Source organism: Littorina saxatilis, linkage group LG16, assembly GCF_037325665.1.
Source record: "Littorina saxatilis isolate snail1 linkage group LG16, US_GU_Lsax_2.0, whole genome shotgun sequence".
NCBI lineage: Eukaryota > Metazoa > Mollusca > Gastropoda > Littorinimorpha > Littorinidae > Littorina > Littorina saxatilis.
In genome coordinates, this window is record NC_090260.1 from 5,314,163 (window position 1) to 5,329,437 (window position 15,275).

General features: G+C 48.5%; 1 protein-coding gene across 3 annotated transcripts in view; it reads right to left on the reverse strand.

Annotated features, from left to right (window-relative positions):
• The window catches only part of LOC138950247 (uncharacterized), a 796,434-nt gene that overhangs the window by 387,234 nt on the left and 393,925 nt on the right, over window positions 1-15,275 (reverse strand). For all 3 annotated transcript variants that reach the window (XM_070321981.1, XM_070321978.1, XM_070321980.1), the window contains one exon: window positions 14,181-14,263. In XM_070321981.1, the coding sequence (XP_070178082.1) occupies window positions 14,181-14,263 (83 nt within the window). The remainder of the gene's footprint in view (window positions 1-14,180; window positions 14,264-15,275) is intronic.

A 15,275-nucleotide genomic window follows, 5' to 3' on the forward strand; every position in this document is an offset into this window, starting at 1 on the left:
CCCTCTCACCATCACAGCTGTTTCCTCCTCCCTACCCAACTCACACCCCTACCCACATTCCTCTCACCATCACAGCTGTTTCCTCCTCCCTACCCAACTCACACCCCTCACCCCTCCCTCTCATCATCACAGCTGTGTTTAATTCTTCCATCTCACACCCCTACCCCCATACCTCTCATCATCACAGCTGTGTTTTTCTTCTCAATCTCATACCCCTACCTCCATCCCTCTCACCATCACATCTGTGTTTAATTCTTCCATCTCACACCCCTACCCCCATACCTCTCATCATCACAGCTGTGTTTTTCTTCTCAATCTCACACCCCTACCTCCATCCCTCTCATCATCACAGCTGTGTTTTTCTTCTCAATCTCACACCCTTACCCCCATCCCTCTCATCATCACAGCTGTGTTTTACTCCTCCGTCTCACACCACTACCCCCATCCCTCTCATCATCACAGCTGTGTTTTACTCCTCCGTCTCACACCACTACCCCCATCCCTCTCATCATCACAGCTGTATTGTACTCCTCCCTTTCACACCCCTACCCCCATCCCTCTAATCATCACAGCTGTGTTATATTCTTCCATATCACACCCCTACCGTTTTGCCTATCACCATACCCCTACCCCTATCCCTCTCATTATCACGGCTGTATATTACTCCTCCGTCTCACACCCCTACCCCATCCCTCTAATCATCACAGCTGTGTTATATTCTTCCATATCACACCCCTACCGTTTTGCCCCCTACCCCCACCCCTTTCATCATCACAGCTGTGTTTTACTCCTCCGTCTGACACCACTACCACCATCCCTCTCATCATCACAGCCGTGTTTTACTCCTCCGTCTGACACCACTACCCCCATCCCTCTCATTAAAACAGCTATGTTTTACTCCTCCGTCTCACAAAACTACCCCCATCCCTCTCATCATCACAGGTGTGTTTTACTCTCCGTCTATCACCACTACCCCATCCCTCTCATCATCACAGCTGTGTTTTACTCCTCCGTCTCAAACCACTACCCCATCCCTCTCATCATCACAGGTGTGTTTTACTCCTCCGTCTCAAACCACTACCCCCATCCCTCTCATCATCACAGCTGCGTTTTACTCCTTCGGCTCACACCCCTACCCCCATCCCTCTCATCATCACAGCTGTGTTTTTCTTCTCGGTCTTACACGACTACCCCATCCCTCTCATTATCACAGCTGTGTTTTAGTCCTCCGTCTCAAACCCCTACCCCCATCCCTCTCATCATCACAGCTGTGTTTTCATCCTCCGTCCCACACCCCTACCCCCATCCTTCTCATCATCACAGCTGTGTTTTACTACTCCGTCTCACACCACTACCTCCATCCCTCTAATCATCACAGCTGTGTTTTTCTTCTCGTCTCACACCCCTACCCCATCCCTCTCATCATCACAGCTGTGTTTTACTCCTCCGTCTCCCACACCTACCCCCATTCTTCTCATCATTACAGCTGTGTTTTCATCCTCCATCTCATACCACTACCCCCATCCCTCTGATCATCACTGCTGTGTTTTTCTCCTCCGTCTCACACTCCTACCCTCATCCCTTTCATCACCACAGCTGTTTTCCTCATCCGTCTTACACCGCTACCCCATCCCTCTCTTCATCACCAGAGCTGTGTTTTACTCCTCCGTCTCCCACACCTACCCCCATCCCTCTCATCATCACAGCTGTGTTTACCTTCTCCGTCTTACACCACTACCCCTTCCCTCTCATCACCAAAGCTGTGTTTACCTTCTCCGTCTCCCACACCTACCCCCATCCCTCACATCACCACAGCTGTGTTTTTCGTCTCCGTTTTACACCCCTACCCCCATCCCTCTCATCATCACAGCTGTGATTTACTCCTCCGTCTCATTCCACTACCCCCATCCCTCTGATCATCACAGCTGTGTTTTACTCCTCCGTCTCACACTCCTACCCCATTCCTCTCATCATAACAGATGTCTTTTACCCCTCCGTCTCACACCACTACCCCCATCCCTCTCATCATCACAGCTGTGTTTTATTCCTCCGTCTCACACCACTTCCTCATTCAACTTATTATCAAAGCTGTGATTTAATCCTCCGTCTCTAACCACTATCTCCATCCCTCTTATTATCACAGCTGTGTTTTCCTCTTCTGTCTCACACCACTATCTCTATACCTCTTATTATCACAGCTGTGTTTTCCTCCTCCGTCTCACACCACTATCTCCACCTCTCTTATTATCACAGCTGTGTTTTCCTCCTCCGTCTCACACCACTATCTCCACCCCTCTTATCATCACAGCTGTGTTTTACTCCTCCGTCTCACACTACTACAACCATCCCTCTCAAAATCACAGCTATGTTTTACTTCTCCGTCTCTAACCCCTACCCCCATCCCTCTCATCATCACAGCTGTGTTGCATTCCTCCGTCTCACACCACTAACCCCATCCCTCTCATATTGACAGCTGTGTTTTCCTCCTCCGTCTTACACCCCCACCCCCATCCCTCTAAACATCTCAGCTGTGTTTTACTCCTCCGTCTCACACCACTACCCCCATCCCTCTCAAAATCACAGCTGTGTTTTACTTCTCCGTCTAACACCACTACCCCCATCCCTCTCATCATCACAGCTGTGTTTTATTCCTCCGTCTCACACCACTTCCTCATTCAACTTATTATCAAAGCTGTGATTTAATCCTCCGTGCATGTCTAACCACTATCTCCATCCCTCTTATTATCACAGCTGTGTTTTCCTCTTCTGTCTCACACCACTATCTCTATTCCTCTTATCATCACAGCTGTGTTTTCCTCTTCCGTCTCACACCACTATCTCCACCCCTCTTATTATCACAGCTGTGTTTTCCTCCTCCGTCTCACACCACTATCTCCACCCCTCTTATCATCACAGCTGTGTTTTACTCCTCCGTCTCACACCACTACCCCCATCCCTCTCAAAATCACAGCTATGTTTTACTTCTCCGTCCAACACCCCTACCCCCATCCCTCTCATCATCACAGCTGTGTTGTATTCCTCCGTCTCTCACCACTACCCCCATCCCTCTCATATTGACAGCTGTGTTTTCCTCCTCCGTCTTACACCCCCACCCCCATCCCTCTAAACATCTCAGCTGTGTTTTACTCCTCCGTCTCACACCACTACCCCCATCCCTCTCAAAATCACAGCTATGTTTTACTTCTCCGTCTCTAACCCCTACCCCCATCCCTTTCATCATCACAGCTGTGTTTTACTCCTCCGTCTCACACCACTACTGTATCCCTCTCATCATCACAGCTGTGTTTTACCCCTCCGTCTCACACCCGTAGCCCCTTCCCTCTCATCACCACAGCTGTGTTTACCTCCTCCGTCTCACACCTCTACCCAATCCTTCTCATCATCACGACTGTGTTTTACCCTTCCGTCTCACACCACTACCCCATCCCTTTCATCATCACAGCAGTGTTTTACCCCTCCGTCTCACACCACTACCCCCATCCCTCTCATCATCACAGCTATGTTTTCCTCCCACATCTCACACCCCTTCCCCATCTCTCTCATCGTCACAGCTGTGTTTCATTCTTCCAGCTCACACCACTACCTCCATCCCCCTTATCATCACAGCTGTGTTTTTATCCTTCGTCTCACACCCCTACACTATCCCTCTCATCATGACAGCTGTATTGTATTCCTCCGTCTCACACCCCAACCCCCATCCCTCTCATATTGACAGCTGTGTTATATTCCTCCGTCTAACACACCTACCCATATTCCTCTCATTATCACAGCTGTTTTACTCCTCCGTCTCACATCACTACCCCCATCCCTCCCTTAATCACTGCTATGTTTTACTTCTCCAACTCTAACCCCTACCCCCATCCATCTTGATATCACAGCTGTTACTTTTCCGTCCAACACCACTACCCCCATCCCTCTCATCATCACAGCTATGTTTTTCTCCTCCGTCTCAAACCCTTACCCCATCTCTCTCATCATCACAGCTGTATTTTCCTCCTCCGTCTTACACCACTACCTCCATCCCTCTCATCATCACAGCTGTGTTTTACTTATACGTCTTTAACCATGACCCCATCCCTCTCATCATCACAGCTATGTTTTTCTACTCCGTTTCACACCCCTACCCCATTACTCTCATCATCACAGCTGTGTTTTACTTATACGTCTTTAACCATTACCCCCATCCCGCTGATCATTACAGCTGTGTTTTACTCTTCCGTCTAACACCACCTCTTCCATCCCTTTCATCATCACAGCTGTGTTTTAGCCCTCCGTCTTACACCCCCACCCCATCTCTCTCATCATCACAGCTGTGTTTTACTCCTCTGTCTTACACCCCTACCCCATTACTCTCATCATCACAGCTGTGTTTTACCCCTCCGTCTCACACCTCCACCCCATCTCTCTCATCATCACAGCTGTGTTTTACCCCTCCGTCTTACACCCCCACCCCATCTCTCTCATCATCACAGCTGTGTTTTACCCCTCCGTCTCACACTCCCACCCCATCTCTCTCATCATCACAGCTGTGTTTTACTCCTCCGTCTCACACCCCTACCCCATTACTCTCATCATCACAGCTTTGTTTTACCCCTCCGTCTTACACCCCTACCCCATTACTCTCATCATCACAGCTTTGTTTTACCCCTCCGTCTTACACCCCCACCCCATCACTTTCATCATCACAGCTGTGTTTTACCCCTCCGTCTTACACCTCTACCCCATTACTCTCATCATCACAGCTGTGTTTGACCCCTCCGTCTCACATCACTACCCCATCACTCTCATCATCACAGCTGTGTTTTAGCCCTCCGTCTTACACCCCTACCCCATCCCTCTCATCATCACAGCTGTGTTTTACCCCTCCGTCTTACACCCCTACCCCATCACTCTCATCATCACAGCTTTGTTTTACCCCTCCGTCTCACACCACTACCCCATCACTCTCATCATCACAGCTGTGTTTTAGCCCTCCGTCTTACACCCCTACCCCATCCCTCTCATCATCACAGCTGTGTTTTACCCCTCCGTCTTACACCCCTACCCCATCACTCTCATCATCACAGCTTTGTTTTACCCCTCCGTCTCACACCACTACCCCATCACTCTCATCATCACAGCTGTGTTTTAGCCCTCCGTCTTACACCCCTACCCCATCCCTCTCATCATCACAGCTGTGTTTTACCCCTCCGTCTTACACCCCCACCCCATCTCTCTCATCATCACAGCTGTGTTTTACCCCTCCGTCTCACACCCCTACCCCATCAATCTAATCATCACAGCTGTGTTTTACCACTGCGTCTTACACCCCTACCCCATCACTCTCATCATCACAGCTGTGTTTTACCCCTCCGTCTTACACCCCTACCCCATCACTCTCATCATCACAGCTGTGTTTTACCCCTCCGTCTCACACCCCTACCCCATCAATCTCATCATCACAGCTGTGTTTTACCCCTCCGTCTTACACCCCTACCCCATCACTCTCATCATCACAGCTGTGTTTCCCTACGTCGTCTGACACCATTACCCCCATCCCTCTCATCATCAAAGCTGTGTTTTACTCCTCCGTCTAACACCGCTACCCCTATCCCTCTCGTTATCACAGCTGTGTTTTACTCCTCCGTCTCACACAACTACCCACATCCCTCTCATCTTCACAGCTGTATTTTAATCCTCCGTCTCACACCACTATCACATCCCTCTCATCATCACAGCTGTGTTTCCCTCCTTCGTCTTACACCCGTACCCCTATCCCTCTCATCATCACAGCTGTGTTTTACTTTTCCGTCAGACACCACTACCCCATGCCTCTTATCATCACAGCTGTGTTTTACTCCTCCGTCTGACATCACTTCCCCTGTCCCTTACATCATAACAGCCGCTTCCCTCCTCCGTCTCACACCACTACCCCCTTCCCTCTCATCATCAGAGCTGTGTTTACCTTCTCCGTCTTACACCACTACCTCATTCAACGTATTATCAAAGCTGTGATTTACTCCTCCGTCTCTAACCACTATCTCCACCCCTCTTATTATCACAGCTGTGTTTTCCTCCTCCGTCTCACACCACTATCTCCACCCCTCTTATTATCACAGCTGTGTTTTCCTCCTCCGTCTCACACCACTATCTCCACCCCTCTTATTATCACAGCTGTGTTTTCCTCCTCCGTCTCACACCACTATCTCCACCCCTCTTATTGTCACAGCTGTGTTTTCCTCCTCCATCTCACACCACTATCTCCACCCCTCTTATTATCACAGCTGTGTTTTCCTTCTCCGTCTCACACCACTATCTCCACCCCTCTTATTATCACAGCTGTGTTTTCCTCCTCCGTCTCACACCACTATCTCCACCCCTCTTATTATCACAGCTGTGTTTTACTCCTCCGTCTCACACCACTATCTCCACCCCTCTTATTATCACAGCTGTGTTTTCCTCCTCCGTCTCACACCATTATCTTAACCCCTCTTATCATCACAGCAGTGTTTTACTCCTCCGTCTCACACCACTACCCCCATCCCTCTCAAAATCACAGCTATGTTTTACTTCTCCGTCTCACACCCCTACCCAATCCCTCTCATATTAACAGCCGTGTTTTCCTCTTCCGTCTTACACCCCCACCCCCATCCCTCTTATCATCTCAGCTGTGTTTTACTCCTCCGTCTCACACAACTACCCCCATCCCTCTCAATATCACAGCTATGTTTTACTTCTCCGTCTCTAACCCCTATATCCCTCTCGATATCACAGTTGTGTTTTACCCCTCCGTCTCACACCCCATCCCTATCATCATCACAGCTGTGTTTACCTCCTCCGTCTCACACCCCTACCTCATCCTTCTCATCATCACGGCTGTGTTTTACCCTTCCGTCACACACCACTACCCTCATCCCTCTCATCATCACAGCTGTATTTTACCCCTCCGTCACACACCACTACCCCCATCCCTCTCATCATCACAGCTATGTTTTCCTCCCACATCTCACACCCCTACCCCCATCCCTCTCATCGTCACAGCTGTGTTTCATTCTTCCAGCTCACACCACTACCCCCATCCCCCTTATCATCACAGCTGTGTTTTTATCCTTCGTCTCACACCCCTACACTATCCCTCTCATCTTGACAACTGTGTTGTATTCCTCCGTCTCACACCACAACCCCCATCCCTCTCATATTGACAGCTGTGTTATATTCCTCCGTCTAACACACCTACCCATATTCCTCTCATCATCACAGCTGTTTTACTCCGCCGTCTCACACCACTACCCCCATCCCTCTAATCATCTCAGCTGTGTTTTACTCCTCCTTCTCACACCACTACCCCCATCCCTCCCATAATCACAGCTATGTTTTACTTCTTTGTCTCTAACCCCTACCCCCATCCATCTTGATATCACAGCTGTGTTTTAATTTTCCGTCCAACACCACTACCCCCATCCCCCTCATCATCACAGCTATGTTTTTCTTCTCCGTCTCACACCCTTAACCCATCTCTCTCATCATCACAGCTGTATTTTCCTCCTCCGTCTCCCACCACTACCCCCATCTCTCTCATCATCACAGCTGTATTTTCCTCCTCCGTCTTACACCACTACCCCCATCCCTCTCATCATCACAGCTATGTTTTTCTCCTCAGTTTGACACCCCTACCCCATTACTCTCATCATCACAACTGTATTTTACTTAAATACGTCTTTAACCATTACCCCCATCCCGCTGATCATTACAGCTGTGTTTTACTCCTCCGTCTCACACCACTACCCCCATCCCTCTCATCATCACAGCTGTGTTTTACTCCTCCGTCTCACACCACTACCCCCAACCCTCTCAAAATCACAGCTTTGTTTTACTTCTCCGTCTCTAACCCCTACCCCCATCCCTCTCGATATCACAGTTGTGTTTTACCCCTCCGTCTCACACCCGTACCCCCATCCCTATCATCACCACAGCTGTGTTTACCTCCTCCGTCTCACACCCCTACCCCATCCTTCTCATCATCACGGCTGTGTTTTACCCTTCCGTCTCACACCACTACCCCATCCCTCTCATCATCACAGCTGTGTTTACCCCTCCGTCACACACCACTACCCCCATCCCTCTCATCATCACAGCTATGTTTTCCTCCCACATCTCACACCTCTACCCCCATCCCTCTCATCATCACAGCTGTTTTTCATTCTTCCAGCTCACACCACTACTCCCATCCCCCTTATCATCACAGCTGTGTTGTATTCCTCCGTCTCACACCACCAACCCCATCCCTCTCATCATGACAACTGTGTTGTATTCCTCCGTCTCACACAACAACCCCCATCCCTCTCATATTGACAGCTGTGTTATATTCCTCCGTCTAACACACCTACCCATATTCCTCTCATCATCACAGTTGTTTTACTCCTCCGTCTCACACCCCTACCCCCATTCCTCTCATCATCTCAGCTGTGTTTTACTCCGCCGTCTCACACCACTACCCCCATCCCTCTAATCATCTCAGCTGTGTTTTACTCCTCCTTCTCACACCACTACCCCCATCCCTCCCATAATCACAGCTATGTTTTACTTCTCCGTCTCTAACCCCTACCCCCATCCATCTTGATATCACAGCTGTGTTTTACTTTTCCGTCCAACACCACTACCCCCATCCCTCTCATCATCACAGCTATGTTTTTCTTCTCCGTCTCACACCCTTAACCCATCTCTCTCATCATCACAGCTGTATTTTCCTCCTCCGTCTTACACCACTACCCCCATCTCTCTCATCATAACAGCTGTATTTTCCTCCTCCGTCTTACACCACTACCCCCATCCCTCTCATCATCACAGCAATTTTTTTCTCCTCAGTTTGACACCCCTACCCCATTACTCTCATCATCACAGCTGTATTTTACTTATGTGAACAGGCAAAGTTGAACTTAGTTATTGTTCACAACTTGCTATTGCGTCGTCTGCTACCTTTCTTTGTTTACCGTTTCGGCTAGTAGGTTAGCTCCCCTGATTCACCAAGACTGACCTCCTTAGAGGCTGACCTAATTACCCAGTCTCATTGGTCCAGCGAGCGATGCAGAGCTGACTTTTGAATCGGTGTAGGGATTTTAAGATGACCATTTGCAACATATCTTGTAGACTCTTTGTGTAGGCAAATTACATTTTGAATTAGGGAATTGTTTAAAAGGTATTCTGTAGGCAAGTTTTTCTAAGCAACTTATTGTGTAAGTTGAGTTTTCAGCGTGTGGTCAGCGCACTACTTTTATCGCCCTATCATCTTAGCTGCAGTCAGTCCGGTACTGCTCTAGAACGGTCCTTTCTGCACTGTGCCATCTTGAACCAGTGACCACACTTTTTATCCCTCTCATCATCACAGCTGTGTTTTACTCCTCCGTCTCACACCACTACCCCATCCCTCTCATCATCACAGCTGTGTTTTACTCCTCCGTCTCACACCACCACCCCATCCCTCTCATCATTACAGCTGTGTTTTACTCCTCCGTCTCACACCACTGTCCCATGCCTCTCATCATCACAGGTGTGTTTTACTCCTCCGTCTCACACCACTATCCCATCCCTGTCATCATCTCAGGTGTGTTTTACTCCTCCGTCTCACACCACCACCCCCATCCCTCTCATCATCACAGCTGTGGTTTACTCCTCCGTCTTACACCACTACCCCCATCTCTCTCGTCATCACAGCTGTGTTTTACTCCTCCGTCTCACACAACTACCCCAATCCCTCTCATCATCACAGCTGTGTTTTACTCCTCCGTCTCCCACCACTACCCCCATCCCTCTCGTCATCACAGCTGTGTTTTACTCCTCCGTCTCACACCACTACCCCCATCCCTCTCATCATCACAGCTGTGTTTTACTCCTCCGTCTCACACCACTACCCCCATCCCTCTCGTCATCACAGCTGTGTTTTACTCCTCCGTCTGACACCACTACCCCCATCCCTCTCATCATCACAGCTGTGTTTTACTCCTCCGTCTCACACCACTACCCCCATCCCTCTCGTCATCACAGCTGTGTTTTACTCCTCCGTCTCACACCACTACCCCCATCCCTCTCACAATCACAGCTGTGTTTAATTCTTCCGTCTGACATCACTACCCCCATCCCTCTCGTCATCACAGCTGTGTTTCCCTCCTCCGTCTCACACCCCTACCCCCGTCCCTTACATCATCACAGCTGTGTTTTATTCTTCCGTCTGACATCACTACCCCCATCCCTCTCGTCATCACAGCTGTGTTTCCCTCCTCCGTCTGACACCACTACCCCCGTCCCTTACATCATTACAGCCGCTTCCCTCCTCCGTCTCACACCACTAACCCCTTCCCTCTCATCATCAGAACTGTGTTTACCTTCTCCGTCTTTCACCACTACCCCATTCAACTTATTATCAAAGCTGTGATTTACTCCTCCGTCTTTAACCACTATCTACATCCCTCTCATTATCAAAGCTGTGTTTTACGCCTCCGTCTCTAACCAATATATATCTCCATCCCTCTTATTATCACAGCTGTGTTTTGCTCTTCCGTCTCACACCACTATCTTCATCCCTTTTATTATCACAGCTGTGTTTTCCTCCTCCGTCTCACACCACTATCTCCATCCCTCTTATTATCACAGCTGTGTTTTCCTCCTCCGTCTCACATCCCTACCCCCATCCCCCTTATCATCACAGCTGTGTTTTTGGCTCACGTAAGTGTAGCCTATGCGATGGTAAACTTTGTCTGTCTGTGCGTGCGTGCGTATGTATGTGTGTATGTCTGTGGTAGAAACTTTAACATTTTTGGCTAAACACCGAAATACTCATTTCACGTGGTTAATTTTCAAGCACCATCTTCAAATTATTGAAGCAATGATCAACATTGTGTCGGCATGTGTGTAGTTAAAGCGTGTATCCAAAGAAAACGGGTGGTGGGGGGTTTTGAAGGGGTACAAGCACTTGACTGATTTGTGTCGTGTTTGGCATGTAGACGGCAGGTCAGGTGTCAAGATCAGGTCAGGGGTCGCGCGAAGGATTGTGGTCCAGTACTCACCTCGCCGATTCGCCGGGGAAGACGATTTCATGTTGTTCGGTTTCTAAGCTCCAGAAAAGTAAATAAAGAAGATACCAAAGGGAGATTTCCTACAATTTGATCTGCACAGCGTGTTTCCAATGTCCACGCGAGGAAGAGCTGTCGAAAGCGCGGCAGTCAGTGTCGATCTTGCAGCCGTATCCCGGTAAGTTCAGAGACAGATCTAGTGTCTCCCACTCTGATAACGTGTCACCTACTGTTAATCCGTTTTGTTTTAATTTCTTTTTATTTCAGCAGACACGGATGTCAAACACAGTGCTAGGCAGTCACCTCTAGTGAAATGAGTTGATCTAAAGTGCCTGTAATGTTTGGATGTCTTTGCTCGTGGTTCGATTTATGTGAATTTCAAGACTTGCAGTAGAGTCTCAAGTTAAGTTTACTCTGCCCGAAAAAAACTGTCCACCATTTACTTGAACATGCAGATATAAGGACACGGAATGAATCTGTTCTCAAAGTCAAAATGATCACGATTTTTTCCTCAGATTCAAAACATGCACTGTCATGGTTTTGTCTGTACAATTTAGTAAGTCTTAAGTACTTTGCAACAACTTCCTTGAACGTGAAAGACAGTTTTTGAATGCTAGATCTGTATCGCGTTTCATTCCAGACTCGATCCTCTCTTTGATTGTAGATCTACTGTTTGCTGTTTACGCACTATCATATGATTCGCTATGTAACGTTTGGTAAGCTTACCTTGCAACAGCTTTCTTGTCTTTGTTGGCATTTCTGGCTGTGTTGACCGTCAGAATTATTTTAAGAACCAGGCTGCTGCAGTCGACATGTTTCGCATATTGTAGGGTTACCATGCTGCATAGGTAAAGTGGCTTGTATAACCTGACTATTCTGTTTCAAAACACTGTTTATATTTGTGTAGGTTGTAGTCATCATAACTAATCGCATTTTGCCATTTGTTTCAGAAAGGAGGTTAACCTACAACAAGATCGACGCTATGTCAGATATATGCCTCAGCCACATGAAGACTTCCGAATTTAGATCTACTCGGCATGGTGACAAGTCTTGATGAAAAGTATAGGACTGAGGACAGCAGTGGAAAAAGTGCCCACATGGCAGGTACCTAACCTATTACCCTAGTCATTTTATCTGTTTGCCTTCTTTTGAAAATTATACATGGAGTTGATATGATGCGTTAGTTTTAACTGTGTGTGTGTGTGTGTGTGTGCGTGTGTGTGTGTGTGTGTGTGTGTGTTTGTGTGTGTGTGTTACGGAGTGAGTGAGTTTGTGTTATGTTACTGTTTGTTGATTTCTTACGGGAGCCTTGAAGGCTTCGCCTCTTGTTATCCTTCGTCTCACACCCCTACCCTATCCCTTTCATCATCACAGCTGTGTTGTATTCCTCCGTCTCACACCACAACCCCCATCCCTCTCATTTTGACAGCTGTGTTTTCCCCCTCCGTCTAACACCACTAACCCCATCCCTCTCATCATCACAGCTGTGTTTTACTCCTCTGTCTCACACCCGTACCCCATCCCTCTCATCATCAAAGCTGTGTTTTACTCCTCTGTCTCACACCCTTACCCCCATCCCTCTTATCATCATAGCTATGTTTCCCTGCTTCGTCTCACACCCCTACCCCATCCCTCTCATCATCACGGCTGTGTTTTCCTCCTCCGTCTGACACCCCTACCCCATCCCTCTCATTATAACAGCTGTGTTTTACTCCTCCGTCTCACACCACTACCCCCATCCCTCTCATTTTGACAGCTGTGTTTTCCCCCTCCGTCTAACACCACTAACCCCATCCTTCTCATCATCACAGCTGTGTCTTCCTCCTTCGTCTGACACCCCTACCCCATCATCAAAGCTGTGTTTTACTCCTCTGTCTCACACCCCTACCACCATCGCTCTTATCATCATCGCTATGTTTCCCTGCTTCGTCTCACACCCGTACCCCCATCCCTCTCTTCATCACAGCTGTGTTTTCCTCCTCCGTCTCACACCCCTACCCCATCCCTGTCATTATAACAGCTGTGTCTTCATCCTCCGTCTCACACCCCAACCCCCCTCCCTTTCATCATCACAGCTGTGTTGTAATTATCCGTCTCACACCCGTAACCCCATCCGTCATATCATCAGAGGTGTGTTTTCCTCATCCGTCTCACTCCACTATTTCCATCCCTCTCATCATCACAGCTGTGTTTTCCTCCTCCATCTCACATCCCTCTCATCATTACAGCTGTGTTTTCCTCCTCCGTCTCTCACCACTACCCCATCCCTCTCATCATGACAGCTGTGTTTTACTCCTCTGTCTCTCACCCCTACCCCATCCCTCTCATCATCACAGCTGTGTTTTACTCCTCCGTTTCACACCACTACCCCATCCCTCTCATCATCACAGCTGTGTTTTACTCCTTCGTCTCACACCACTACCCCATCCCTCTCATCATCACAGCTGTGTTTTACTCCCCCGTCTCCCACCCTTACTCCATCCCTCTCATTATCACAGCTGTGTTTTACTCCCCCGTCTCTCACCCCTACCCCATTCCTCTCATCTTCACAGCTGGGTGTTACCCCTCCGTCTCACACCACTACACCATCACTTTCATCATCACAGCGGGTCGATCACAGCTGTGTTTTACTCCTCCGTCTCACACCACTACCCCATCCCTCTTATCATCACAGCTGTGTTTTACTCCTCCGTCTCACACCACTATCACATCCCTCTCATCATCACAGCTGTGTGTTCCCCCTCCGTCTCACACCACTACCCCATCCCTCTCATCATCACAGCTGTGTGTTCCCCCTCCGTCTGACACCACTACTGTATCCCTCTCATCATCACAGCTGTGTGTTCCCCCTCCGTCTCACACCACTACCCCATCCCTCTCATCATCACAGCTGTGTGTTACTTCTCCCACCCCCACCTGATCCCTCACCTTCTCAACTGAAGGGTTGGTTGGATCAAAGTCGTGTCGTGAAACAGACAAGCGCACGAGACATTACGATGTTTATACTATCTGGCTTGAAGGTTTTCATTTTCTTAACATTATGGACGCGGACACCTTAGTGCAGAGCACGGTGATTGAGCGAAGAGAACTCCACTGACCAAAGCTGTCACCTACCTCTGCGTCACTCAGACCAGACTGTTGGCACGTGCTGAGGTCAGTCCTGTCCTCTGCCTGGTGTTTCGCTCCCCCGGTCATTCCTGCCACGTGATATTTGAACACACACACACATACCTAAAGTGTGGATGGTTACCTAAGAGGCGGCACTGGGTGTAGTGCCTTTCTAGTGCACTTGCACTACAACAGCACTGGGTGCAGTACTCGCTCCGGCATCGAAGAATTTTGCACTAAAAAATGCACAAAAATTTGACCTATTTCGTCGCCTATAGAGGACGGAAAGAATGTCATTTTGAACATTGTTATGACATTCTTTCCGTCAAAAAAGTCAATTTAACGGTGTTAAATGAAGCGACCATCCACACAATTAGGTTGTCATCCAGAGTTTAGGTTGCCATCCACGTGTGGATGGTTGCCTTATGGTGATTTAGGCAACCAAACCTGTGGAAACGGGGGTACACACACACACACACACACACACACACACACACACACACACACACACACACACAGAGATACACACACACACACACACAAACACACACACACACACACACACACACACACACACACACACAGACTCATGATCAAAGCAAGACAATACAAAACAATACATTTGAAGTAAATGTAGACTAGGGGTGCACCCCACTTTAGTGAGACAAACACAACACGTGGTCGACCAGTTAAAACCAACAATCGCAGCGAATAACTGACAGTGATAGCCGACAACGTGTTTTGCCTGAGGTCAAGTGAATTTTGCTTGAGGTCATGGGAGGTTGAGAAATACACGTGCTCAGCGATCTCTGCAGGCCATCACCAGTGAATCGTGGCCCCGATGTGCGGGATGTCGAAAGAGGTAGGCATCATATCGAGCGGACACTGCATAATGTACACATCATAATTATTCAGTTATTCGCTGCGACTGCTGGTTTTAACTTGTTATTGTTTGGCTCACTGTGACCGGACATCACCTGACGTCACCACAGCGGGGCGCAACTCTTCCACAACGCTTGGACATCTTATTTATCACAGAGTTCTTTCCGACATCACCACAACGCTTGGACATCTTATTTATCACAGAGTTCTTTCCGACAT